General features: G+C 51.5%; 1 protein-coding gene across 2 annotated transcripts in view; it reads right to left on the bottom strand.

Annotated features, from left to right (window-relative positions):
• ATP9A (ATPase phospholipid transporting 9A) overlaps window positions 1-19842 on the bottom strand; it is a 135356-nt gene extending 115514 nt beyond the window's left edge. For both annotated transcript variants that reach the window (XM_055393700.2, XM_055393707.2), the window contains exon 1: window positions 19535-19842. In XM_055393700.2, coding sequence (XP_055249675.2) covers window positions 19535-19812 — 278 coding nt within the window. In that variant the 5' untranslated portion in view covers window positions 19813-19842. The remainder of the gene's footprint in view (window positions 1-19534) is intronic.
• Window positions 19843-27239: the final 7397 nt, after the last annotated feature.

The raw sequence follows: 27239 nt of genomic DNA, 5'->3' as shown, positions 1-27239 counted from the left end.
GACTGACCCAGGTTCTCTGGGGTGGGGCAGTCACGGACGGCGGGCACTGTCTTCTCTCGCGGTCTCTCGTGGCTCGAGTCTCCTGTCTCCTGTATTCAGGGCGCGTGACGCCTCTCGCATCGCATCCCACCCCACAACGACTCACTCCTATGAACTCTGTGCGTCCCTGTTACCTGTTCACCCCAGGTCCTCACTGTCAAGCCACTGACCACAGTCAAGACAGGCGGGCTCCAGAACTCCGCACTGTGAGTTCTTTCCTTGCGGGTCGACTTTCCTCCAACTCCCAACCCCTATTGCAAGACTCATCCACACCAGACTTTCTCAAGCAAGCCCACCATCCAACTTCTCCTTATCGTTCGAAACCCAATTCTGCTATTCCCAAAGAGAAGAGGAAGCAACTCTGTTCTCCCTTAAACTTACCTGCTTCTCTCTAAACCAGGACTGGCAAACTCAAATCCCCAGAAGCCCGGCAAGAAAAGAGTAAACAAACAAAAATAAACACACGACCCAGTGGGACAGGGCTCCTGAGAAGCCCAGACCCCGTGGGCAGGAAGCAGTTCCTTCCAGGATGTCTCTGCACAGGCCCAGCACAACAGACCCTCCAGCTCTTCAAGACAAAGACAAACGCACATTCTAAAGGGCCAACACGCAGCTTTTAAATGCTGGCAACTGACTCAGTTTTAAAATACTAGGCAGAGCTAAAACCACACTGAGGTTATTACTTTTTTCTGCTTAGTATGATGACTAAGATCAAAGAACCTAACACCACCAGTCTCTGATCAGGACGGCCAAACAGGCGTTTTCACCGCGGGGAAGGGCCTAAATCAGCATTACCTCGAAGGAGGGCAACCTGGCAACAGCTACCAAAATTAGAAATGGACATTCCTTCTGACCCAATCATTCAGTTCAGTTCTGTTCAGTTCAGTCGCTCAGTCGTGTCCGACTCTTGGCGACCCCATGAATCACAGCACGCCAGGCCTCCCTGTCCATCACCGACTCCCGGAGTTCACTCAAATACCCTTCAATATTCCATATGTTCAGAAATGGGCACAGAGACCGTTCACCGTAATATTACTAGGAAGAAAGGAAGAGCAAACTATTAGAACCTAAACCCAGGCCTGGGATACAGCAAGTGCGCCGCAATAAACTGGTTACGTAAAACACAGTACATCTATATGACCATATGTAAAATTAGATAGCCAGTGGAAATTTGCTGTATGACGCAGGGAGCTCACATTCGGTGCTGTACAACCACCTAAAGGGGGTCTGGGAGGGTAGAGGGAGGTTCGAGGGGTGGAGGTTCAAGAGGAGGGGACACGCAAATAACGTGTGGCTGATTCAGGCCGATATATGGCAGAAACCAACACAAGATTGTAAAGCAATCATCCTCTAATCAAAAATAAATTTTAAAAAATAAAGTACATCTATTCAATGGAACCCTTAAAGTCACTTTAAACAAACTGTTTTTAAAGAAAGAACCTTTTCATGTACTGATAGGGAACAAGCCCAGGGTATATTGTTAAGTGAAAAAAGTATGTTGTATTGTGTAAGGTGTACTAACAAGTGAATAAAAAAAGGAAAAACCTATGTGTGTTTCTTTAGATGGATACAAAATATCCGTACTGTTTTCATCAACCGATCGTTAAAGGCTGTCTAGAACCACACTGAAGAAACTGATGCGTGTTTGCCTGGGGAAGGGCACCAGGTAGCTGAACAGAGCAGGTGGGAAGCAGGCTGGGTTTGCAACGCACACACTTCTGCACCTTTTAACGCTGAACAACATGACTGTGACGGATTAAACTTCTTACATTTAAAAACAAAACAAACCAAAGAGCCAGCCTGCAGCAAAACAGCATACAGCTCTCAGTCTGGAGCCGAAATCTCAGCCCCAAGCTTATGGGTCAGAGACCAGATTCTACTCACCTCCCTCCCCAAGCCTGGTATACAGCAGGTGCTCAGTCGCTCTGCTGGGAAGCCCTCCACATGCCCCAGGCCCCCAGCACACAGGGACCTGACCTCATGCATGGCCATCTCATGAGCTAGGCCATCTGCTCACAGGTTCCAGAAGAGGTCTGCATGCAGCCGCCCCCAGGCAGAGCCAGGCACACTGCAGGGGCCACATGATCTCAGAGAACTGAATGGAATTAAGTGATGACATGGAAGGCAAGTTCCCAGAGAGCAGAACACCATGCAAGCACATCTATAAAGCTCTCAGTGAGTGCCAGACGCCGGGGGAAGCCATCACTGTGCATTCCTTTCCTTTCTCCCCACCCCCACTGAGTCCTGCAGTTGGAGGGGGCTGAGGGGACCATGGGTTTAGCAGACAGATCCCAGAACCTACCTTTGGAGACCTCACGCTACCAAAGACTCCACAAGCCACGCGTGGATTGTCCAGACCACCCGAACTCAATGATGGAGGCACAGCAGGACACACGCGGGTCCCCAGGGCCGCTGCCCATGCCCTGCTGGCTCCTCCCTCCGAGGTCAGCCTTGACAGTGGCTATCTCTGCTCCTGCCCTTGCCATGGGCCACACACTGAGACCTAAGCACGCGACAGACATCAGCTCATCCAGTCCTCACACCCCCAGAGCATCATCATGACACCCATTTTCAGAGAGCTGAACTCACCCAGCCAGAGTCACAGGGCCAGGGAGAGGCACCCCTGCTTGCATCCAGGCTCTGGGCCCCTCCGGGTCCTGGGCAGCAGAGCCTGGCCATGGGGAGCTGGCACCTCCACTGGGGAGCCGGCACCTCTGCTGGGAAGCCTCCTCCCTCCCAGCCTGGCTCCTCCCCTGCCCCCAGAGGCCTGGACCACAGCCCAGAGGCTGCATTGCCCACCAGGTGTGGCTTTGGTGCTGAGACAGCCCCGCATGGCCAGGAGCGAAGTTTCCTAGGGCGCCTGTAAAATGCCAGACTGTTATAGCACCTGTCGCTTGGGGGGAGTCGACTTCTGGAACCAGGGGGTGGAGGGGCTGATCTGAGGGGGATACGATCACACCTCTCCTGATGCCCCTGCCCCCACCCTGGGAACAGGACCAGGGCTCCTCTCTCTGCAGGGCGGCAGACGCGATGTCTGCATGCAGCTCTATCAGGGACTTTTACTCATTCAGCGAACACTTACTGAATGCCTGCACGCTCTGTTCTCTCTCATGACCACCAAACTGCCCACGGGCAGCTGGTCCTCAGTCAACCGCAGGCTCCCCTGCCCTCCAGCTCCACCCATCTCAGACATTCAGAAACAGGAAGCCGGACATGCGGGTCAACAGAGAAAGGAAAAAACTTGTGCTCATACTTCTTTTCCTCTCCTTTTTTAAAACTTTCCCAATCTCGTGGGTATGCACCAGGCAAAAGGAAAAATGTAAATGACCGGAGGAGGCCACTGCCCATCTCCTGACCTGGGAGCACGGGCCGTTCTGGCTTTTCCAGGGTGTGCACAGCAGAGCCCTTCCAGAGATTAGCTCAGTGATTAAGACATGGTGGGAGCCCCTGATTACTCACGAGCTCCATCTAACCCAGAGACCTGGGGATGCTAGCCCATGAAAGCTGTCCAAGGTGTAGCAAAAAGTCATCCATCAAGATTGCCTCTACAGACTAAGTTTTAATTTCTAACAGCAAAATCCAACGAAATAATGTCACCTAATAGCCATCTGATAAAACCGTAGATCAGAAGGAAATATGTTGCTGAGGCAATAAGTCATGTCCAACTCTTTTGCGATCCCATGGACTGTAGCCCACCAGGCTCCTCTGTCCTTGAGATTTTCAGGCAAGCATACTGAAGCGGGTTGCCATTTCCTTCTCCAGGGGATCTTCCCAACCTGGGGATAGAACCTGCGTATCCTGCATTGGTAGGCAGATTCTTTACCACTGAGCCACCAGGGAAGCCCAGAGGAAACATACCTAGTATTAATAGGAAGTTGGGCTTTAAATTCCAGCTACTGCATCTTTAACTCTTCTATAAGGAAAACCACTTGTTTTCTCTAACAGAAATTATTACTTTTATACTGGAAAACAGTAAAATGCTAGTGTTTAGAAGTCTCCATGTGAGAGCCAGGAGGGGCTCTGGATGGGTCAGTCAGGTCCCTGCAGGGCCTGGCAGCCACGCTTGGCGACGGTACAGGGGCTCTTCTCCAGCGAGCTCTGGCTTCCCGGGCCCCCCTTACTGTCTAGGGGCGATCGGCACCTGCCTGACAAAGGTCCACCCACCCCAGTTAATGCAACAGCCTGGAACCATGAGAGATCGTGTGCCACGTCAGGCAGCAGCCAGGCGGACGGAACAGGGCATCTCCAGTCACACAGCAAACACAAGATCACGGTAACCCAGGCCTGCGCCTCCCTGCACCGGCCCTCCGTGCACCTTCGGGGTGCCTCTGCTCTGGAGGGCCAGCGTTCAGAATGAATATAAAGTGACAACACAGTAAGAACCAACTTGTGAATGTCCAGGGTCCTGGGTTATATGAATTAAAGATGCCTCCACAAAGAAACAGCAGGTTGCCGCTTAAAGTGTCATTTACAAAGCACATCAGGATACCAAACAAAAGGTTTACATGAAAATGCTGGGTGAGAAAAAACGGGAATAAAAGTGCACGTGCTACACGGGTATACTCATCAAACAGTGCCCACACGGGAACCAGACAGGAAGAAAACCGCGCCCTGGAAGGTCTGTGTTCACCGCGGCTGCCTCGGGGGGAAGCTCACCCCATCTCAGTCAACGGTCTCTGTTCCCCAATCCTTTAATTCACTTGCACTCACTTTACAATCAGAATACAACTCAGACTTTAGTACTACTTCCCTTAAGATGCAAACTTCTCAAGGGGTGTCTGGCTGTAGAAATGCTGTTCACATGAAAGACGTAAGGTTACGAACCAATGTTACTTTCTTAAAAAAAAAAAAAAGAGTAAAATAAGGAATGCAAAAAAATTAAATAAAAAAGGGATTTCCCTGGTGGTCCAGTGTTTAAGACCCCGAGCTTCCAATGCAGGGGGCATGGGCTTGATCCCTGGTTAGTGAACTAAGAGCCCATATGCCTCGTGGCCAAATTAAAAAGAAAGAAAAAGAAAGAAAGATCAAGCTGCTTCTCAGAACATATCTGAGAAGAACCAGGCTCCTCTGTTCATGGGATTCTCCAGGCAAGAACACTGGAGCAGGTTGCCATTCCCTTCTCCAGGGGATCTTCCTGATCCAGGGATCAAATCCGGGTCTCCTGCACTGCAGGCAGATTCTTTACCGATAATCGGCTATGCTCCCATATAAAACAAAGAGTTTAAAAAAAAAAAGAACTAGGGTTTGAGTCCTGATTCTATCCAAACTGTTTCAACTTCTGCCCTTGGGGGAGTCATTTATCAATTCTTTTGTTTTCGAGACAAAGACAGCAGGCCCAGTCCTTGGACTGTTGACTGTTTGAGGGTCGACACTCCTAAACCCCTCCTTGTTCACAGATCAATGACTTATCCCTACACTGACTTCATCTGGCAACAGAAGTGAGCAAACTCTAATAGACAGGCACAGAGTCACCCCTCACGAACAAAAGATGCAGCAAGAATTAACAGGCTTGGCTGAGTACCTGCTCCACGACCACATTCACTTCAAGGTCAAAAACAGGACCAGTCTCCGCTGTTAGAAGCCAGGACACCGGTGGGGCCGGGGAGGAAGGTGAGGAAGGGAAGGCTTCTGAGGTCACAGCCTGTTTATTCACCTCCAGTTACAGGAGTGTGTTTACTTCATGAAAACTCATCCAGCTGTGCGTTTGAGATTTACGTGCTTTCCTGTGTGTGCATGTGCATGGATGTGTACATATGCATAGTTTTTAATCAGTTGATTTAGGAAAAAAAAAAAAGCCGTGCCCGTGGGACAAGTGGTCTTATCTGTCTACTTCCTGGTCCTTTGACTTAGCCGGACACAATTGTGTCATCCCTTCTATGACAGTCTCAAATTGCCTTTAAACTGGAGAACAAAAAAACAGGGAAGAACATGAAGGTGGGGCAGTTCTCCAGTTTTACATTTTTTTTGGACCTCCCTGGGGACTGACTGCTTTATACAAGCTAAAAGGTATTCAGATTCAAAGGGTGAGTCCACACATTCTAGAAACAGACGTTCTGCCCTTTTCCTCCATCACCAGGAACGTCTCCCTCACCCAGAGTCAATCAGGAAAATAAGGATCAACAAGCAAACTAACCCTGAAAGCAGAAGCTATGCCTCTGAAGAATTCACAATCACTGGGATAATTTGAAGTTTCTAAAATTTACCTGTCACATCATTTCTGCTCTCTGCTTCCGCCAGAAAGTTAGTTTGTTCAGGTGTATCCGCAAGCTCTTACTTTGGAAAAACCAGAGCAAACTTTCTGGTCAACCCAATAGTGTGCCATTCACTCAGTCATGTCCGACACCTTGGGACCCCATAGACTATAGCCCGCCAGGCTCCCCTCTCCATGGGATTCCCCAGGCCAAGAATACCGGAGTGGGTAGACATCCCCTTCTCCAGGGGATTCTTCCTCACCCAGGGCTTGAACCCAGGTTTCCTGCATCGCAGGCAGATTCTTTACCATCTGAGTCACCAGGGAAGCCCAATCAGCACACATCAGGGATGAGCAACTATTATTATTCTCAGCAGACTAATCTAGCACAGTCCGAGTGACAAGAATTAACGAACCAACCATCCAAAGCACAACGTGGAAATGTGACCACAGTAAACTCTGTAAACACAAGGAAGCATCTGGAACAGGTGCCTCCTCCCTGGGGAGCAGGCGGGGTGTGCTTTAGGTTACGGGAGCGGGTGCTACTCAGCTCTAGTGCACTTGACTTTGCAACACGCTTAGGGAGACTGGACTGTCTAAAGAAAATCGCTGAAGAACTCATTCATCGGTTTAAAATAAAAGTTTACCATTGACACCAAGAGACTCCTCACCTACAAATAACCAGGAGATGCTTCCTGTATTAAGTCTTCTTAGGTGGCCGTAAGAAAATACCACGGACTGGGCGGTTAAACAGCAGGAATTTACATTCTGCTCCTTCTGGCGGCTGGCAAGTCCCAGATCAAGGTGTCGGCAGATCGGGCACCTTCCGAGGCCTCGCTCCATGGCGTGCCGACGGCCACCTCTGCCCTGGGTCCTCGGGGACGGTCGTCTCATCCCTGGTGTCTCTCCTCCCACCTAATCTCCTCTTCCTGCACCACCCAGCTTGGTTAAGGGCTCGCCGTAATGACTCGTTTTAATTTGATCACCTCTTTAAAGGCCCTGTGTGCAAACACAGTCACTTTCTAAAAGGTGCGCAGTTAGGACCCTGGTGTGTACATTTGGGCAGGGATACATGGCAGTCCAGAACACTTCCCAAATGCTCTATTCCAACAGCTCAAGGCTTCCTTAGTCGAGAAGCTGAACTCAGAGTTGAGAACACGATCCAAACATGAATTTCTTGCCCAACAGGTTTTTCTTTTTTTGTGTCAAGAGACGATGACTCACCTTAAGGACAACAAAGGCTGCGGCTAGTCACAGAACGTGCACATTCCACTCATCCAGGGGCTCCTAACAGCGGCGGTCCTGCCCACTCCCACTCCCCCACCCCCGAGGGCGGCAACGTCTGGGGACCCTTCGGGCTGTCCCAGCTGGGGGGCCCCTAGGTTACAGAAATGCTACTGGCCTCCAGGGGGTGGAGGCCAGCGTTGCTGCGCAAACTCCTACAACGCACAGGAAACTGAAGACATTGACAGTGCGGAGGCTGAGGGTTGGCCAAATCTTGGAGTCTAACCTGGCCAAACCCGACTTCATCCGTGGCCCAGCAGATGGCTGGGCAGAGGGAGGCGACCTGCCAGGCCCGTGTCCATGGGGAGGGCACTGTTCCCTCTGCAGGCGGCTTCTTTCTCAGGCAGGACAGCCAGCAGGCTCTGCCCTGGCACGGGGCAAATGCCAGAGAGATTTACTGGGAAGGAGGCAACAGCCTGCAGCTCACCCCGATCGCCAGTTCACACAAGAAGCCTTTCTTTCTACAGGGCCCCTTCCAACTGTCCTCCCGCACAATCCCCTCAAACTTCAGACGAGGATTAAAGTGACGATAAGATCGCCGATCAACAAGGCAAACTAACCACTGTTTTAAAAGCATTTCTTTCCTGGATGACTTGGCGAAAGAAAAAGGATTTTTTAAGTCTACACATAACAAATGCAGGAGAGGGTGTGAAGAAAAAGGAACCCTCCTACATTGCTGGGAATGCATCAGTGCAGCCATTATGGAAGGCAATATGGAGGTTCCTTAAAAACTGAAAATAGAGTTGCCATATGATTCAGCAATCCCACTCCTGGCTATACATCCGGACAAAACTATCATTTGAAAAGATACACGCACCTCCAAAGTTCACTGCAGCACTATTTACAATAGCCAAGACACGGAAGCAGCCTAAACGCCCATCAACAGAAGAATGGATAAAGAAGATGTGGAACCAATACACAGGGATACGACTAAGCCATAAAAAAGAATGAAATGGACTTCCCCGGTGGTCCAGTGGTTTAAAACTCTGCACTTGCAATGTAGGGGGCACGTGTCAGATCCCTGGTTGGGGAAGATGCCCCATGCCGTGGGGGAAAAAAAAGGATGAAATAATGCCATTTGCAGCAGCATGAATGCACCTAGAGATTACCATTGCAAGTGAAGTCAGTCAGGCAAAGACAAACATCATACGATATGGCCTGTGTGTGGAGTCTAAACTATGGCCTAAAGGGACTCATCCAAGAAGCATAAACAGACCCACAGACACAGAGAACAGCCTTGCGGGAGCCAGCGGCGGGGGGTGGTGAACGAGGGGCGGGCTGGGAATTTCGGATTGTTGTCTGTCATTCAGTCGCTGAGTCGTGTCCGACTCTTTTGCGACCCCATGGATTGTAGCCCACCAGGCTCCTCTATCCATAGGGATTCTCCAGCCAAGAATACTGGCGTGGGTGGCCATGCCCTCCTCCAGAGGATCTTCCCGACCCAGGGACTGAACCCAGGTCTCCCACATCGCAGGTGGATTTTTTTACCAGCTGAGCCACAAGGGAAGCCCAAGAATGCTGGAGTGGGTTGCCATTTCCTTCTCCAGGGGAACTTCCTGACCAAGGAATCAAACACACGCCTCCTGTTTTGGCGGATTCTTTACCACTGAGTCACCAGGGAAGCCGGGTTTGAGATTAGCAAATGCAAACAATTATACACAGGATGAATAAACAACAAGGTCCTAATATATTCTGTACGGACTCATCATGGAAAAGGATGTGAAAAGTATGCATAATGCATAACCGAATCGTTTACTATAAAGCAGAAACCAACAACTATACTTTAATAAAATTAGAAAAATTTTTTTTTAGAATTTTAACTCTATTAGCACAACCAGCTTATTTTCCCCTTTGTAACAATACCACTGTATTTTTAGACCAACAGTACCATGTCAGCACAGGCCACCACTTCCTAAATGTCAGCCATGACGCGGGCACATCTACAAAGCTCCCCAACTATTATTGTCTTCATACTTCTAAATCGACTCTGTGTTTTTTTACTGAAATGTATGCAAAAAGGAAACTTCCTGGCACTACTACAAAAAGAAGACCAGTATCATCGCTCAGCATAAACAGAAGGAACCATAAACATAATTGCAAGCCTTTCAATGTTTGGCCCTGAGCCACCTAAAGTGATCTTTGGCGATGCTTTCCACAGACCAAGCTCTGAATGCGTAAATCAATCTTTCAAAATCACATAAATAAAGCAAACGCTCACTTTAAAAAAAATCAGCACCATTCTCTTTGGCTTTCCTGGTAGCTCAGCTGGAAAAGAATCTGCCTGCAATGCAGGAGACCCCGGTTCCTTCAATTCCTGGGTCTGAAAGATCCCCTAGAGAAAGGACAGGCTACCCACTCCAGTATTCTTGGGCTTCCCTGGGGGCTCAGATGGTAAAGAATCCGCCTGCAATGCAGGAGACCTGGATTCAGTCCCTGGGTCGGGACTATCCCCTGGAAGAGGGCATGGCAACCGCCTCCAGTATCCTTGCCTGGAGAATCCCCATGAACAAAGGAGCCTGATGGGCTACAGTCCGTGGGGTTGCAAAGAGTCAGACACGATTGAGAGACTAACCACATTCTCTCCCTTTAGGTAAAAGTCATCAAAAAGATATGCCACGATGGGTTTTCTTCTTTCCAAATTAAACCAAAGCTCAGTCCCTTTCAGGAGTGAAGCTTGAGCCACTCCACGGCCATTCCCAAAGTTGGCCATCAAGTTTGGACAGCCCTAACTGGTGACTTCCATCATTTGCACATGGGCAGAGATATTGAAAGGACTTTCTATGCTGAAAATAAAGCCCCGAAAGTCCGAAGGTGGCTTATTCCATACCCTGCCTCCTCCTTCCCACTGACTGCACACATGGGGGCCAGAGGTCGAGGTCAAAGGGCCACCTTGTCGCCCTGGGGCTGGCGTGCAGCGGGCGCCCTGGCCATCCTCGGTCCTGTACCCGCGTGCTCCCTTTCAGCATCCCCACCTGGGCTGGTGTGTGATTCCACAGCCGATGTCACCGCCTGGGCCCGCCTGGGCAGGGAGCACTGGTCTGGTTCTGGTCAGCACTGGGGCGGGCCCACGGCAGGGAGGCCATACCAGGAACGGGATGGCACCAGTGCAGCGGGGCTGGCAGAGGGCACAAAGACCGCTTCCGGGTGGGCCGCTGCCAATGCCTGCCCGGGCTGTTCTCTCATCCAAGGCAGCCAAGAGCCCATCACAGGAGGGGACGGGCTGGCACCCCTCGGCGGAGGCAGAAAGCAAGGCAGACAGAGGGCATCCGGCCGGCGGAGAGACAGAGAGCCAGACAGCAGGCACCTGGTCTCGTGGCCTGTGACTCCCCTCTCCTGCACTCACGTCGCAAGCCCCTCCGGCACCCCCAGCCCTGTCTTCAGACCACGTGGCTAAGATAGGCAGACTTGATCCCCCCAACTAGGGAAGACCTCCAAGCCAGGAAAACACAGGAAAAGATGGTTAGTAAGTAGCAGTTCAAGAATGTCCAAGAAGCGTCCTACAGACTTAGAGCTGAGAACATCTGGACTTCTGCCTGGACCGGCTAGAAAAGGTTTCTCCCTCCCCATTCTCAAGAGCAGAGGTGGCTCTGTTTCTTTTATAAACTGGAGATCTGCTTTCTCTCAACAAGGATTTATTGGGCCCTTTCAGTCATCTTGGCCCCTGTGGAGGCCTACTAGGAGGAAGATTTCTAAAATGACAAATATTCTGGAAGGCTGTGGTCCATGGCCTTTTTCATGGGCTACAAGTGGGGTCTACGGAACCAGAGGGGGTACACAGCTCTCCTGAAAACTAAAGATATTCTGGGCTTCCCAGGTGGCTCAGTGGTAAAAGAATCCCCCTGCCAATGCAGGCGGAGAAGGCAATGGCAAGCCACTCCAGTCCTCTTGCCTGGAAAATCCCATGGATGGAGGAGCCTGGTAGGCTGCAGTCCATGGGGTCGCTAAGGGTCGGACACGACTGAGCGACTTCACTTTCACACATTGGAGAAGGAAATGGCAACCCACTCCAGTGTTCTTGCCTGGAGAATCCCAGGGATGGGGGAGCCTGGTGGGCTTCCGTCTATGGGGTCACACAGAGTCGGACACGACTGAAGTGACTTAGCAGCAGCAGCCAGTGCAGGAGATGCCAGTTCAATCCCTGGTTTGGGAAGATCCCCTGGAGAAGGAACCGGCAACCCCACTCCAGTATTCTTGCCTGGGAAATCCCATGGATGACAGGAACCTGGTGGGCTACAGTCCATGGGATCCCAAAGAGTCGGATACAACCAAGCAAGTGCGCGCACACACACACGCTCAAGATAACGCTGAATTCTATCTAGGCAAGAGGTGTGCTTTTGTGTACAAAACAAAGAACAGCACAGTAACTCCTGGAGGAAAACTTAACAAAACCAGAGTGATCTGGGGAAAAGTAACACGTGCTTGTGGAAACAGCAGCATGGTTCGTGCCAAATTTCAAAGCAACTTGTTCTGCCAAGGCCACTGGACACAGAACCCGACTCTTGGCGTGCCCTTCAAGGAGTGACGCTGTGCCCTTCCAGGATTTAAACTTACTGAAACATAAATAAAAGTGTAGACTTGTTCTCTTCTTAAAAAACAGAAAAAGAAGGATGTGTTGGGCACCATGCGATGGCGACTAACCTGTCCCCAGCCAGCACAGTCCCAGCTGAAGGATCACACAAGCACCCGTCTAACTGCAACTGAGCAAAGAGGGGCAGGTGCTCTGAGAGGCTCCCAGAATGGGGCCCACCTCGCAGAGGGGACGTCAGGGGGTCTCCCGAGGACCCGAGGCCGCAGTGGGACTTAATGGAAGACGGAGCTTCGGCCAGATGAAGCGGGGAGAGGAGGACTCTCCAGGCAGAGGACAGCACGTGCGGAGGCCCTGCGTCCAGAGGGAGCCGGGAGGAGACAGTGAGCACAGATCACACGGCTGGACGAGGAAGGGGCCGAAGTGTGCTGAGACCAGATCAGGAGGCGGCAGGGGTCCTGGCAGCGCCGTCCGACAGCACCTCCTGTGACGGCGGGATTGCTGGTCTCTGTGCCAACCTGTGCAGCAGGCGCTGGCCGTGCGTGGGGACGGGACACCGAGACGTGGGACTCAAAGTTTAGTCTAATTTTAATTGTTCTAAACCTGAATTTAAACAGCGGCAGGAGGCTACTGACTACCATGCTGGACAGCGCGGGGCCAGAGCACCTAGTGAGATGGTTCCCTGGAGGGCTTTGAGCAGAACATGCCCGTGATCAAAGCATCTGGCCATATCTGGGCTTCCCAGGTGGCTCAGTGGTAAAGAGCCCACCTGCCAGTGCAGGAGACACTGGTTTGATCTCCGGGTCAGGAAGATCCCTTGGCGGAGGGCATGGCGACCCACTCCAGTATTCTTGCCTGGAGAGTCCCATGGACAGAGGAGCCTAGAGGGCTCCAGTTCACGGGGTCGCAAAGAGTCAGGCACTGAATCGACGCAGCACACACAGTCTGGCTGAGAGGTGGAGACCTCCCCGGACAGTCAAAAGCACGGATGAAGGGTATCAAGCGATGATGATGATGAAGACAACGAGGAGGATGAGCCGGTGGCAGCAATGCTGGAGGAGATGTGAACAGATTCCAGAGCAACTCGGGAGCAAAAGGGGGAGGTCCTGACAAAGGGTTAGCAAAGGAAGAGGAGGGTGAAGGCAGCCTCCAGATCCTGGGTTTCAGGGTTTTGCCTTGAAGAGCTGGCACACCATTCTCCGTGCGTGGGAACACTGGAGGAAGACCAGGCTCGTGGTGGGAGCCAGGCTGAAAGGAGGACTCAGGAAGACGGCAGAAGGACTTGAAGGTCACTGAAGCTGTGGGTTCAAAGTGTCAGGCGCTCAGTCGTGTCCGACACTTTTTGACCCCACTGACTCCAGCCCACCAGGCTCCTCTGTCCATGGAAATCTCCAGGCAAGAATACTGGAATGGGTAGCCATTCCCTTCTCCAGGGGATCTTCCCAACCTAGGGATTGAATCTGGGTCTCCTGCACTGCAGGCAGATTCTTTACCATCTGGGCCACCAGGGAAGGGCTCCCCCATGGCTCAGCAGGTAAAGAATCCGCCTGTAATGCAGGAGATGCAGGAGATTCGGGTGCAATCCCTGGGTCAGAAGATCCCCTGGAGGGGGAATGGTAGCCCACTTCAGTATTCTTGCTGGGAAATCCCATGAACAGAGGAGACAGGCAGGCTTTAGTTGGAAGGGGCGCAAAGTGTCGGATGTGACCGAGCCACCGAGCCTGCACACAGGAAGCCATGAGTACAGACGAGCTCAACCCAGACTTCCGAGGGCAAGGAGGGCCAGGAGCAAACCCTGAGCATCCGCAGCTCTGAACGGGAAGATACAGGAAGACGACACAGGGGAACCCACTGGGCCACCACAGAAGAGCCAGGAAAGACCGACAAACTCCGTCTCAAACACTCACAGCAGACAGGAGAAAGGAATGCGTATGTCTGCACGAAGACTCGAATGTTCTTAGGGATACTATTTACAATAGCCAAACAGGAGACGTAACCCAAACGTCCATCACGGTGAAGACATAAAGTATGGTATACCTACACAATGGAAATCTTTAAGCAACAAAAGGGAACTTTAAAACCGCTGCGTTAACAACTCTGCTCAATATTCTGTAACAGGGGCTTCCTTGGTGACCCAGCGGCTAAGACTCCACTCGCCCAATGCAGGGGGCTCTGGTTTGATCCCTAGTCAGGAAACTAGGTCCCACATGCCGCAACTAAGAGTTCTCATGCCACAACAACAGACCCCACATGAGGCAAAGAATAGCACAGAGCCCAGTACTGCAGCTGAGAACCACTGCTGCTGCTGCTAAGTCGCTTCAGTCGTGTCCGACTCTGTGCAACCCCACAGACGGCAGCCCACCAGACTCCCCCATCCCTGGGATTCTCCAGGCAAGAGTACTAGAGTGGGGTGCCATTGCCTTCTCCGAAGAACCACTGTAGCCCATGAATAAAATTGTTTTTCAAAAATTCTGTAACAACCTAATTGGGAAAAGAATTTGAAAAGGATACATGTATATGCAAAACTGAATCTGTTTGCTCTACATCTGAAACCAACACAACATTGATAATCAATTGTACTCCAATGTAAAATTAAAAGTTTTAAAAAAAACAAAGCGGGCTTACAGACAACGAACCAGTGGTTACCAGTCGGGAGGGGGTTGTTGAGGGAAAATACAAACTACTGAGTGTAGGACAGAGAATGAGATGGCTGGATGGCATCACCGACTCTGTGGACATGAGTTTGAGTGAACTCCGGGAGTTGGTGATGGACAGGGAGGCCTGGCGTGCTGTGACTCATGGGGTCGTGGAGAGTCGGACACGACTGAGCGACTGAACTGAACTGAACTGAGTGTAGGACAGGCTCAAGCATGTATCACAACACAAAGCCAGTGTTCTGTAGTAACCGCAGACGCACAGGGCTTTCCAGACGGCGCTAGTAGTAAAGGCCTCACCCGCCAAAGCAGATGCAAGATCCCTGGGGTCGATCCCTGGGTCAGGAAGATCCCCTGGAGTAGGGCATGGCGACGCACTCCAGTATTCTTGCCTGGAGAATCCCATGGAGCCTGGTGCGCTACAGTCCACGGGGTTGCAAGAGAGTCAGACACAACTAGGAAGTGATTAGCACATAAATGGATAGTAACCTTTAAAAACTGCATTAAAAATTAAAATTAAAAAACCATTCTGTTAAATGGGAAAAAAAAAAAAAAAGGCAGATACAAAGACAACACAGTTGATGACTCCATTTACATGAAATTTCCAGAAAGGGCAAACCTATGGAAACAGAAATCAGCCTGGGATTAAGGCATGAGGGAACTTCTGGGGGAGATGGAGACGTTCAAAAACTGGATTGTAAGGAACTACAGAAACTCTGTCAATTTACTTTAAAAAAATCAATGCGTTGTACCTTAACAATGGATGCATTTTATGTGATATAAAGTAACCCAAGTGTAAGCTGCTCAGTCCTGTCGGATGCTGTGACCCCGAGGACTGTATCCACATGGACTGTAGCCTCCTCTGTCCATGGGACTCTCCAGGCAGGAATACTGGAGTGGATTGTCATTTCCTTCTCCAGGGGATCTTCCTGACCCAGGGACTGAACCTGGGTCTCCTGTATTGTCTGGTCGTTCAGACAGTCAAGAATCCGCCTGCAACGCGGGAGACCTGGATTCGATCCCTGGCTTGGGAAGATCCTCTGGAGGAAGGCATAGCAAACCACTCCAGTATTCTTGCCTGGAGAATCCCATGGACAGAGGAGCCTGGAGGGCTACAGTCCACGGGGTTCCAAAGAGTTGGACACGACTGAGCGACAAAGCAGAGCACACGGCACTCCTGCAATGCAGGCGGTTTCTTTACCATCTGAGCCACCAGGGAAGCCCCAAACCCCAATTGTTTGCCCCCCCCCAAAAAAGCTGAAGCAAACTGTGTACTTAAATACTCAGCTGTTTCTTAATTCAGTTCACATCCAAAATTTCCTTGTTCCCCAAGTCCAAATACATCGGAAAATCAAAGCATCCTGTCCAATTTGACCACAAGGTCCCAAATCATCACTCAGGAAAGGCAAAGTCTCAGTTCTGCCCAACCTGATCACTACCTATCACAGCAGGGCACCTACTTATCTGGCTGGAATCATTATGTGGTTAATCATTTCCTGGATTTGATCATGAGAGAGCAATGAAGTCTGTATTTCTCAACTTCCCACCATCAAAAGTCCTTCTTCTCAAAGGAGCGTTCTGGAAATTACCAAAGGCAAACCTCACACAAAAATCTAATTATCACTATTTGGCCTAGTAAACGTCTAAAATGTATTGAAGTGCTTAGTGTTCCAAACTCACGACGGATTAAGTCTCAAAATAAACAATCCTAGGAGGTACACATAATTATGGGGTTCCCTGGTGGCTCAGATGGTAAAGAATCCACCTGCAATGCTGGAGACCTGGGTTCAATCCCTGGGTTGGGAAGATCCCCTGGGTTGCATGGCAACCCACTCCAGTGTTCTTGCCTGGAGAATCCCATGGACAGAAGAGCCTGGAGGGATACAGTCCAAGGGGGTGCAAAGAGCCGGTCATGACTGAGCGCCTGAGCACACAAGCACGTACACAGAATTACTCTTAGTCCCACTTTACAGGTGAAAAAACAAAAACCCAGAGAGGTTAAGTAATTTCCCCCAAGTCACACAGCTAGTGAGTAGCTTGCACCCAGTCCTCCAATCCTACGCCCATGCTCCTAACCAGTCTCTTGTGTTTCACCAAGACAATTTCATTTAGCCAGAAGCAAAGCACATGATGTAGAAAAAAGGTTTCCAGCGACGTGAGGCAAATGCTTATGTCCTAACAAAACCACTGCAACAGTTTTCTCAACATCAGGATGTGGTAACTTTCTCAAGGCAGAAAAGAGCTTTGGGGCTATGGGATTCCTCCAGCAAATAAACTGCATGTCTTGGCATATGCTGAGTGATCCCAGCACTAATTATACTCTGTCTCCTGGGATCTGTGGCACCTAGGTTTTTGGTTTCTTTAACCACAAAATCCCCCAACCATCCTACAGCTTAGAGCCATTAGATAGAGTTAATCAGGTTCAAATCCATCCCCCCACACTGACTATCCCTATGACCTCCAACAAATTATTTAGCATCACTGAACCTTAGTTTCCCTGGCTATAAAATGAAGAAACTTAACTCCAAAAATTCAAACAGTGGTTATGAGGATTTAAACACAGCCCAGATGGTGCAGTGGTAAAGAATCCACCTGCCAACGTAGGAGACGCAGGAGACTCAGGTTTGATCCCTGGATTGGGAAGATTCCCAGGAGCAAGAAATGGCAACCCACTCCAGTATTCTTGCCTGGAAAATTCCATGGACAGAGAAGCCTGGCGGGTTATAGTCCGCGGGGTCACCAAGACTCAGACACAACTGAGCGATTAAGTATGCATTTATCTCCAGTGCCCAGCAGAGAGTCTGCCCATCACAAACATGTTTGTTTCTTATTTCTTTACCTCACCTCCCACCCTTAAATTACAAGAAGTCTTTCCAAAAGTGTTTCCAGATACCAAGATCCCCAACTTGACAAGCCTACTCCTAAAAATGCAGATTAAATACAAGAACATATATGCAAACACCTGGAATTCCAGAGACCTGACTTGAATCTGAATCCATGTCACTGTTGAGGAAATAGATTAGTTCCCAGGTGGCAAATTCTAAACGAGAAGCAATCCTCCACTCCACTACTAAACAGAAACCTTTTTTCCCAACTGTTGGCACCACTCCATCTGGGCCCCTATGCTAAGAATGCATATTTCTCTCATGGTAACCATCACTTTTAAATAATTATTTGCATTTTTCTCTCTTGCCCTGAATGGGAGGTTCTCAACTATGCCGACGCATTAAAATCATCCAGACAGCCATGAAAAAATAAGGCAGATAAAGGAAGCCAGGTCCCACTCCAGATTTTTATTTCAAAGGTCAAAAACGCGGCAGGAATGGTAATTGTTAAAGCTGCCCCGGTGATTCCAATGCACCAGCAGCGTCGGAAGGCCCACACCTGTGGTCAGGGCTGGTTTAATGCAGCTTTGCACCCGTCTCCCCGCACAGCCTCCACACACATATAACTGTGGCATAAATTAATAACTAGAGCCCTCAGAGTCCGCTGATCTTATTAACTCATTAAAACATTCACTGAGTGTGTTTATTACATGCAGGCCCTCCTCCAGGCATAGGGCTCAAGCTGTCACCGTTCTTTAGCCTTGAGAGGTCAGGATTAAAACGTAGGCCAAAAGTGAAGGAAGCTGTGGCGGGCAGTTCACCTCTGGCTCAGAGATCCTGAGTTCAGTCTGCGTTTTGCAGCATCTTCGCAGTGGTCCCTGACCCCGCTGGGCCTCTGTCTTCACCAATGGGGCCTCCTCCCCGGAAGGTTTAGGGAAGACGGGGGGCGGACAAAGACCCCACAAAATGGCAGCTGGCATCATCCCTTCCCCCACTTTTCAAAAAATTCCACTGACACCTGGTGAAGTCCTCCTAGGGGTTCCTCCGGCCCACGCCCCTGCATCAAGAACCGACGCCGCACAAAGCGGCCGCCACCGGGAAGTGCGCGGGGAGAGCCGGACGCCAAAGCGGAGGGCGGTCCGCGGGCCCGGCCCCGCCCAGCTGCCTTCCCCGGCGACCGCAGCCCCACCTGGGCAGCCTCGGGAAATGCACTCTTCCAGGCCCCACCCCGAGCAGTCTCCGGCGGGGCCCGGAATCGGCATTTTAGCCAGCTCGCCTCCCCCGCCCCTAGCCCCAGGCTAACTCTGCCCCAGGGAGGCCACGGCCCCTTGAAACCTCAGCAGGTCAGCGCCCTCCGCCCAGGGGGAAGTGTCAGGGCGCAAGCCCCGGCGCCTCCTCTTCCCGAGGGAGTGCACCCCTCACGGGGCGGCGCGGGGGCCTGCCCCTGCGCGGGGGTACAGCAGGTGGCAGCCGCCGCCCCTGCCGGGGGAGGCTCCCGCCTCAAACCGTGGGGACCGCGCGGCGGGGGCGCAAGCGACCCGCAGGAGCTCCTCTCGCCTCCGGCGGGCCGGGCGGGGACCCCGCGGCGGGTCTGCGGCGGGGGCAATGCCCGCCGAGAATTTCCGGGCCCCCTAGGGCGGTTCCGGGCGAAGAGCGAGGTTCGGTATTGACCAAATCGCAGTTACGAAGACAAGGCGTAACGAGGAAACAGTAAAACGGGCCGGAGGCGAGCCTGAGCCCAGCCCCACGGCGCCGGGCGGGCCCGGCCTCCCGCGGTGCCCAGAGCAAGGCGGGCAGAGGCGCCCGGCAGCCCGCGCTGGGCCCGAGAGGGACGCGATCGCGCCGCGCTGCCCGCCGGGCTGAGCCGGGCCGCCCCCCGCGCGCCCCTGCCCGGGCCCGGCGCCGGCTCATGGCGCCGGCAGACCTGTCAGGCCCGGCCCGGCCCGCCCCGCCCGGCGCCGGGCTGCGGCCGCGCGCGGACAAAGGAGGGCCGCCGGCCGGCCCGCGCCCCGCTCACCCGGCGCGGGGCCTGCTGTCCATCCGCTTCTTCTGGCGCACCGGCTGCAGCGGGATGTTGTCCGTCATGTCGCCCGCCTTGGTCGCCGCGCCCCCAGCGCAGCCTGGGCCGCCGCCCTGTCCGGCCTCCGCGCCACCGCCCGCCGGCGCCGCGCCGCCCCGGGGGAGGAGGCGGCGGCAGCGGGCGGGCCGGGCCCGCAGCGACGGGGCGAGCTCGCGAGCGCCGGGCCACGCGCGGAGCCGGCCGCGCGGCCCCACCGACGGACACGGGCGCACCATGGGCCCGAGCTCAGCGCGCCGCCCGCCCGCCCCGCGCCGCGCCTGCCACGGGGGGCGGCCCGCCGGGCCCGCGCGCGGCCGCCGCAGACGCCCCGCCCCCACGCGCGCCCCCACGCGCGCCCCCCGGCCGCGCGCCCCCCGCCCACGCCCCGCCGTGCGCGCGCCCGGCCGCCCCCCGCCCCCGCGGACGCCGCTTTCACCCGCACGAGTGCGCACCCGCACGAGTGCGCACCCGCACGAGTGCGCACCCGCACGAGTGCGCACCCGCACGAGTGCGCACCCGCACGCACCACCAAGCTCACACCGCATCCATCCTATCTCGGGCTCACTCTTGCACACTCACACGCGAGCCACACTCACACGCGAGCCACACACACACACATTCTCACCTGCTCCCCCCCTACCAGCACCTGACATTCAGTCACTCACGCTCACCCGCACAAGCACACACCCTGCCACACTCACACCCATGTCCACCCTGGACCTCACACACGTGTGTCCCCAGGAATCAGTCACAGGGACACACTGCCTCCCTGCTCTCCAGACTCCCTCAGCCACCATCCTTCCCCATCACAGCCCCCCACTCTCCCATCTGAACCCTGAGGTTCCCCATCATAGTGCACTCACACGCCTGCACACCCTCCATCTCACACTCGCCCCTCACCTGCCTCTGGGGCTGACACGCGTGCTCTGTCACACAAAACATTCAGCCACACTGAGACACACACACGGACTCCTTGGCCCACACCTATGCCCTCTCCCACACAGTGTCCAGGATCCACTCGCTTTCCAAGGTCCCCAATAAAAGTTTAAGAACAGAAAGAAAACCAACAGTGGTGTAGGAAGGAGGCAGGGAAGTTAAAAATCCATGTGTAATGAAAGAACCCCAAAATGTAACACCATGTTAACTAACCTACTGCAACTAAAGGGAATTTTTAAGTAGTTACACCTAACACATTGGATGTGGGATGTGGGTGCCTGTTAATTCGTTTGCTATGAATAAGGACAAAGCCACCGAGTATCTGTGTCCAGGGCCCTGAGCGAAAGAAGGCGGATACCAAACCGAGAAGTGTGACTTATCTCATGTCCCGATGAAGCTCCTCGAGAAAAGCATGGCACTAGACGTTGCTGTATTGCACCTTTGAAGGGGGAACGGCATTCTTTGGCTAACAGACCTGATCTGCTTTGCGTCGTTTTCTCTCTGTACACAGGGTGGTCAGGCACACAGCATAATGCAGTCCGCTCTCAGGAAAGGTTTATTGAGTGGAGGCAATGTAAACACCCTGACCCACCAATTATGGCATCAGAGGGTGCCCCACCCTCTCCCACCTGCTCCCCAGAGCTCCCCTCTCAAGCCCCACCCACCTCAGCCCCTCTTCTCCACTCTACCACCACACAAGGGGACAGAAAAGACCAGAGATCATGGCCCTTTAATCCAAGGGCCCCCACACAGCTGGGAGCCAATAAATGCGAGTGGAATAAACACGCATGGAATCCTGTATTTCATCCTCCAAGCAGCCCTGCCAGCTGAGTCCAAATGATCACACCCATTTCACAGGTGAGGTGACAGAAACTCAGAGCGGCCTGCACAAAGCAATGCGGTTAGGAAGGAACAGACTGGCTCCCAGGCCTGGCCTTCTGTGCTCCAGACCGAAGGAAAAATGCCCTCCAGTGACCAGCGGAACCAGTGATCCTGACACTTCCAGGCAACTGCGAACCCTGATCTCAAACGCCTTCCAGCTCTCTCTGGTCCTCAGGGCGCCCACCTCTGGCCGCCCTCGCTCACCAGGCTGTGCCCTCACTGTCTAGAGTACAGAGTAATAATAGTGGCCCCTCATCTGAGATCCTGTATCACTTCAGCACCTCACAACTGTAGAACCAGAGGCGACTTACAAACAGTTGGGCCTCAGTTTCCTTATCTGTAAAACAGGGGGCTTCCCTGCTGGCTCAGATGGCTCAGAATTAGCCTGCAAGGCAGGAGACCCAGGTTCAATCCCTGCATCAGGAAGATCCCCTGGAGAAGGGAGTGGCTACCCACTCCAGTATTCTTGCCTGGAGAATTCCATGGACAAAGGGCCTGGCAGGGGTCACAGAGAATCGGACTCAACAGAGCAACTAACACACACAGACACACACTGGCCTCACAGGATTGTTGGAAGGATTAAATGAACCAATTATGTACACAAAGCAATTTGAAAGCTGCATACATATAAGAATTGTGGCTAGCTCAGGATCGTTGCAAGAATTCTGAGCGGTAATAGCAACACGTAAAACAGTTCAATGCCTGTCACATAGTAAATTCTCACCAAGGTTAGTGATTATAATTTCTCCTCCTCCTCCTCCTCCTCCTATAAATATTAGGGTTTTTACTAATTAAAGAAACAGCAAGGCTTCTCTGGTGGCTCAGTGGTAAGGAATCTGCTTGCCAATGCAAGAGACATGGGTTTGACCCCCGGTCTCAGAAGACCCCACATGCTGAGCAGCAACTGAGCCCACACACCACACATATCTCTCGAGCCCAGATATCCAAGTGCTGCGCCCACGTGCCCTAGAGCCCATGCTCTGCACAAGAGAAACCACCGCAGTGAGAAGCCCAAGCGCCCAGTCTCCAAACTACAGGAAAGCCCTTGCAGCCACGAAGCCTGGGCACAAAGAAAATAAACAGAATTCTTTTTTAAAAATAGTAAAAAACAAAACAAAACATCACAGTGTTATCAAACGGTGGTCTCCGGACAACATTCTAAGTAGATTTTTGAACTATAATAATTATTTCTGTAGTAGTTGGTACAGACAGCTCCATATTCCCACTCCATATCCACCCTGACGCCAACCCAGCAGTTTCCCTCATTAACACTTTGCATGAGTGTGGTACACCTAAATGGATCTGAAATTTCTCGCCTCTACTTTCTGCTTTTTCTGTAGTCAACAGGTATCACTTTTTAAGTTTTCTTTAAATGAATTTTGAAAAGACCAAGAGCCCCTCCTAATCTCCAAAGGTAAGAATATTTTCATATGGAAAGAGAGGTGCTTTTTTTATTGCCTTTGCATTTTCCAAATTTCTGTGTGCTTTTATAATCACTGCAGAAGACAAAAATGACTCCCTTCCAGAAAGGCAATCCCTGAGGAAGGGAGGCACTTAAAGGCTTTTATCTCCTTGTGAGAAAGATCCAGATGCTTGTGTGGGATGGCAGAGGCCTGTGGGGCTGACGGAACAGTGCCAGGGTCCAGGAGAGTAAGGCAGTGACAGGGTGGGGCTGGGGGGACAGCATCGGAAGCCCTCTCCCCGGCTCGGCCCTGCCTTCTCCCGGTGGCCCTAGAAACAGCTACCTTACGGTTCTGCTTTCTGAGGAGCCCATTTCATGGCCTTTGACAGCCCTGTCCACCCAACAGGCTCTGGAGCAGGCTCCATCCAACAAGTCACTGACCCCTAGAAACCTGGAACAGAATGATCTTTGACAGACAAGCCAGCCTAGTCCAGCCTCATCTTTCCGCAGAGGCCCACAGAGGTCACCAAACCTCTCCAACAGGTGTTGGGCCCAGACCATGGTCTATTTTGAGACTCAGTCCAGCCTACGCTGGAGCCTCATTTTCATAGCTCGCCAAGCTGGCCGAGGCCGTTTGCAGAGTGCAGGTGGACAGGAGGACAAGGGTACTAGCAGGGGTGAAATCGAGGCAGGGAAAGGGGGACCATTTTGGATAGGGGCTTCACTGGTGGTCCAGTGGCTAAGCCACTGCACTCCCCATGCCGGGGGTCAGGGTTAGATCCCTGGTCAGGAAATTACATCAAACATGCTGCAACCAAGAGTTCACATGCCCAACGAGACACTGCAACCCAGACTCGGTGCAGCCAGACTGGATTTTTTAATGTTCCGGGTAAGCCCAGCCTGGGAGCACTCGTTTTGCTGCCTAGTCTTCTCTGTGAATGAATGCCCCGGGTGGTCCCTTTACTGACTTTGGGGCTATTCCCAGATTGTGGGGGGGCTGCCCTGTACAGTGTAGGATGTTCAGAAGCAGCCTTGGTGTCTGCCCACGACGTGCCAGGAGCAGCTTGCCCCCTTCTCCCAGGTTGGGACCTCCGCTGACATCTTCAGACCTGGCGAAATATCCCGAGGGTAACACTGTCCCTACTTGAGACCTACTTGAGACCCAAATGTGATGTTAATCTAGTTAAGACCCTATCTCTAACTCTGACCTCATCTTCCCAGTGCCCCTTTTTTGGGGAAAGAACTCTCTAAGTGCTTTCCATAAGCAACTACATCTAGTTAGGATTTAATTATACTAGTTTGTATGGTACTGTTTTTATTTCCCAACAGACAGACATTGGGGAGTTTAAGGAAAACACCACTGAACATTCATTCATTCAAGCCATCTTCACCTAGCACCTACAGTATTCCAGGCAGTGGGGAAACGGTTAACAAGACACACAATACCTGCTGCCCAGAGCTGAGGTCTCTGCTGGTACCCAGATCTAAGAAAAGACCGAAATCAAGATGACCAGATGACCCGTCTAGCAGACCTTCTGGGTGACCTGCCTCTTTCATTGTCACTGAGCAATTCTACAACAGAATACCCTAGTTAACACAAATGATTCTCCCTGGAAGAGATGCAAATAAATTTTGCCCAGTGGAATGCAGTTGATTTCAGCTCTGTGAAGATTCACTCCTTTTTTGCATCAGTTTACTTCAATCTTCCTGATTACCTGAAACTGAGGAGTTTTTTCAATTCTCCTTTCAATCAGTTGTAACTGTTGATAGAGTCTTGTATACATGTTCATTTTACATTTGTAGGAGTCTTGATTTCCCATTCCAAAAGGTTATACTTTAACAGGAGAGATAAACAAGCCAACATTTCAGAGAGCAAAACGCCATGTAGATAATACAACAGGGAAGCACAAAAAAAGAGGTGCTTTTATCATTCTTACTTTATAAAAAGTTGGCAACTGTAAGCAATTCTCTTCTATTTTCCCATCTTTAAGAACAATTTCCTGCTTTGTGGAATCTCAAAGATGAGCAATCCTAAATTCCATTATAATTTCCTATTCTGGGTCCCCTGGGATCTTTACCGCACAAGAACATGAAGACAGAATCAGCGTCCGTCACAATTAACTGAGGATATTTAAGAAGGTCAGTGAAAACAATTTCTCCCACCAGGATGGCCTGAAAGCCATCAGGATAGCCAGCAAGCATTAAAAAGCAAAACAAAGCAAAAAGCTGGTTCGGGTGAAGTAAATTGTTAAAGAGGCAAACTTAACTTTGACACCAGGTTATCTACAGCACGAACCACGGGATGATACAGAGGTCGTTCCAGTGCTTTTAAGGACCGACAATTATCCCTTCAGCATAAAATAAACCTCTGTATCCTTTGTCCCAAGCTTTTAGAACACGGGTATTTCTTTCAATTCACCTCTTTCCCCGAATTAATGGGCTTCCCTGGTGGCTCAGATGATAAAGAATCTGCCTGCCGGTGCAGGAGACGTAACAAACACAGGCTCAGTCCTGGGTCGGGAAGGTCCCCTGGAGAAGGAAGTGGCAACCCACTCCAGTATTCTTGCCTGGAGACTCCCATGGACAAAGGAGCTCGGCGAGCCACAGTCCGTGGGGTCGCAGAGAGTCAGACACAACAACACAACTGAATTAATAGTTTACAAAGGGTGAGCCTCTTGATGAAAAGTGAGAGAGGAGAGGGAAAAGGTTGGCTTAAAGCTCAACATTCAGAAAACTAAGATCATGGCATCTGGTCCCATCACCTCATGGGAAATAGATGGGGAAACAGTGGCTGACTTTATTTTTCTGGGCTCCAAAATTACTTCGGATGCTGATTGCAGCCATGAAATTAAAAGACGCTTACTCCTTGGAAGGAAAGTTATGACCAACCTAGATAGCATATTCGGTGAAGGCAATGGCACCCCACTCCGGTACTCTTGCCTGGAAAATCCCATGGATGGAGGAGTCTGGTAGGCTGCAGTTCATGGGGCCGCTAAGAGTCGGATGAGATTGAGCGACTTCACTTTCACTTTTCACTTTCACACATTGGAGAAGGAAATGGCAACCCACTCCAGTATTCTTGCCTGGAGCATCCCAGGGACAGGGGAGCCTGGTAGGCTGCTGTCTATGGGGTCGCACAGAGTCAGACATGACTGAAGCGACTTAGCAGGAGCAGCAGCAGATAGCGTATTAAAAAGCAGAGATGATACTTTGTCAACAAAGGTCCGTCTAGTCAAGGCTATGGTTTTTCTCGTGGTCATGTATGGATTTGAGAGTTGGACTGTAAAGAGAGCTGAGCACCGAAAAATTGATGCTTTTGAACTATGGAGTTGGAGAAGACTCTTGAGAGTCCCTTGGACTGCAAGGAGATCCAACCAGTCCATCCTAAAGGAGATAAGTCCTGGGTGTTCACTGAAAGGACTGAAGCTGAAGCTGAAACTCCAATACTCTGGCCACCTCATGCAAAGAGTTGACTCACTGGAAAGGATCCTGATGCTGGGAAGGATTGGGGGCGGGAGGAGAAGGGGACGACAGAGAATGAGATGGCTGGATGGCATCACCGACTCGATGGACATGAGTTTGGGTGAACTCGGGAGTTGGTGATGGACAGGGAGGCCTGGCATGCTGTGATTCATGGGGTCACAAAGTCAGACACGACTGAGCGACTGAACTGAACTTACAAAGGGTTGGAGGGTGGAAATGATACCAGAGGGGAACAGAGGGGAAAAAATACGGGTCATTTGGGAAGCTCCTTCTCCCAGAAAGGTCAATTTTCAAACGTTTAGACTTTAGGGTTAAGAATCTGCTTTAGAAGGCAGGATCCCTGGTTCAATCCCTGGTTCTGGTTCGGTAAGACTCCACGTGCCTCCGGGCAACTAAGCCTGAGACACTGCAGCTACTGAAGCCCCCGAGCCCCCGGCCCGGGCTCCCCAAGAGAAGCCACTGCAAGAAGAGCCCGCCCGCCGCGGCTGGAGCAGCGCGATGCGCCACAGCCCGCAGAAGCCTGCCTGCGAGCAGCAGCCAACACCCAGCACAGGCAAAAAGTAAACAAAATTGTTTTTAGACTTTTCAAATGCACTGTTTGATGCTTCTTTTAAACACACTTGTGAGGTCTTACCCTTAATACCTCAACTGCAGCATCCACTTCTCAGAGGAAAATTTGCTCCTTCTCCTCGTTTTGCCCATGTTTGCTCCATTTTCATTATTTAGAAATAGTTGGAATTCATCACAGCAAAGTGGTAAGGACCTGGGGTTTTTTGGTATTTTTTTATTTAGGGGGACATTTGAATTTTCATGGATACCAGGACCAAAGCAGGATCCCTAGACCAAAAGCAGTTGCTTCTCTCAGCATATTAGATGTTAATAGCTCTGAAAGCTAATAACTCACTTTCTGTGAAAAGAATTGTGCATTTCTTGTTGTAGTTAGTGATTGTTTGGAAACAA

Source organism: Moschus berezovskii, chromosome 15 (assembly GCF_049115385.1).
Source record: "Moschus berezovskii isolate FMDL1 chromosome 15, NW_MosBer_1.0, whole genome shotgun sequence".
NCBI classification, from domain to species: domain Eukaryota; kingdom Metazoa; phylum Chordata; class Mammalia; order Artiodactyla; family Moschidae; genus Moschus; species Moschus berezovskii.
This window is presented reverse-complemented; position numbering and strand designations above follow the sequence as displayed.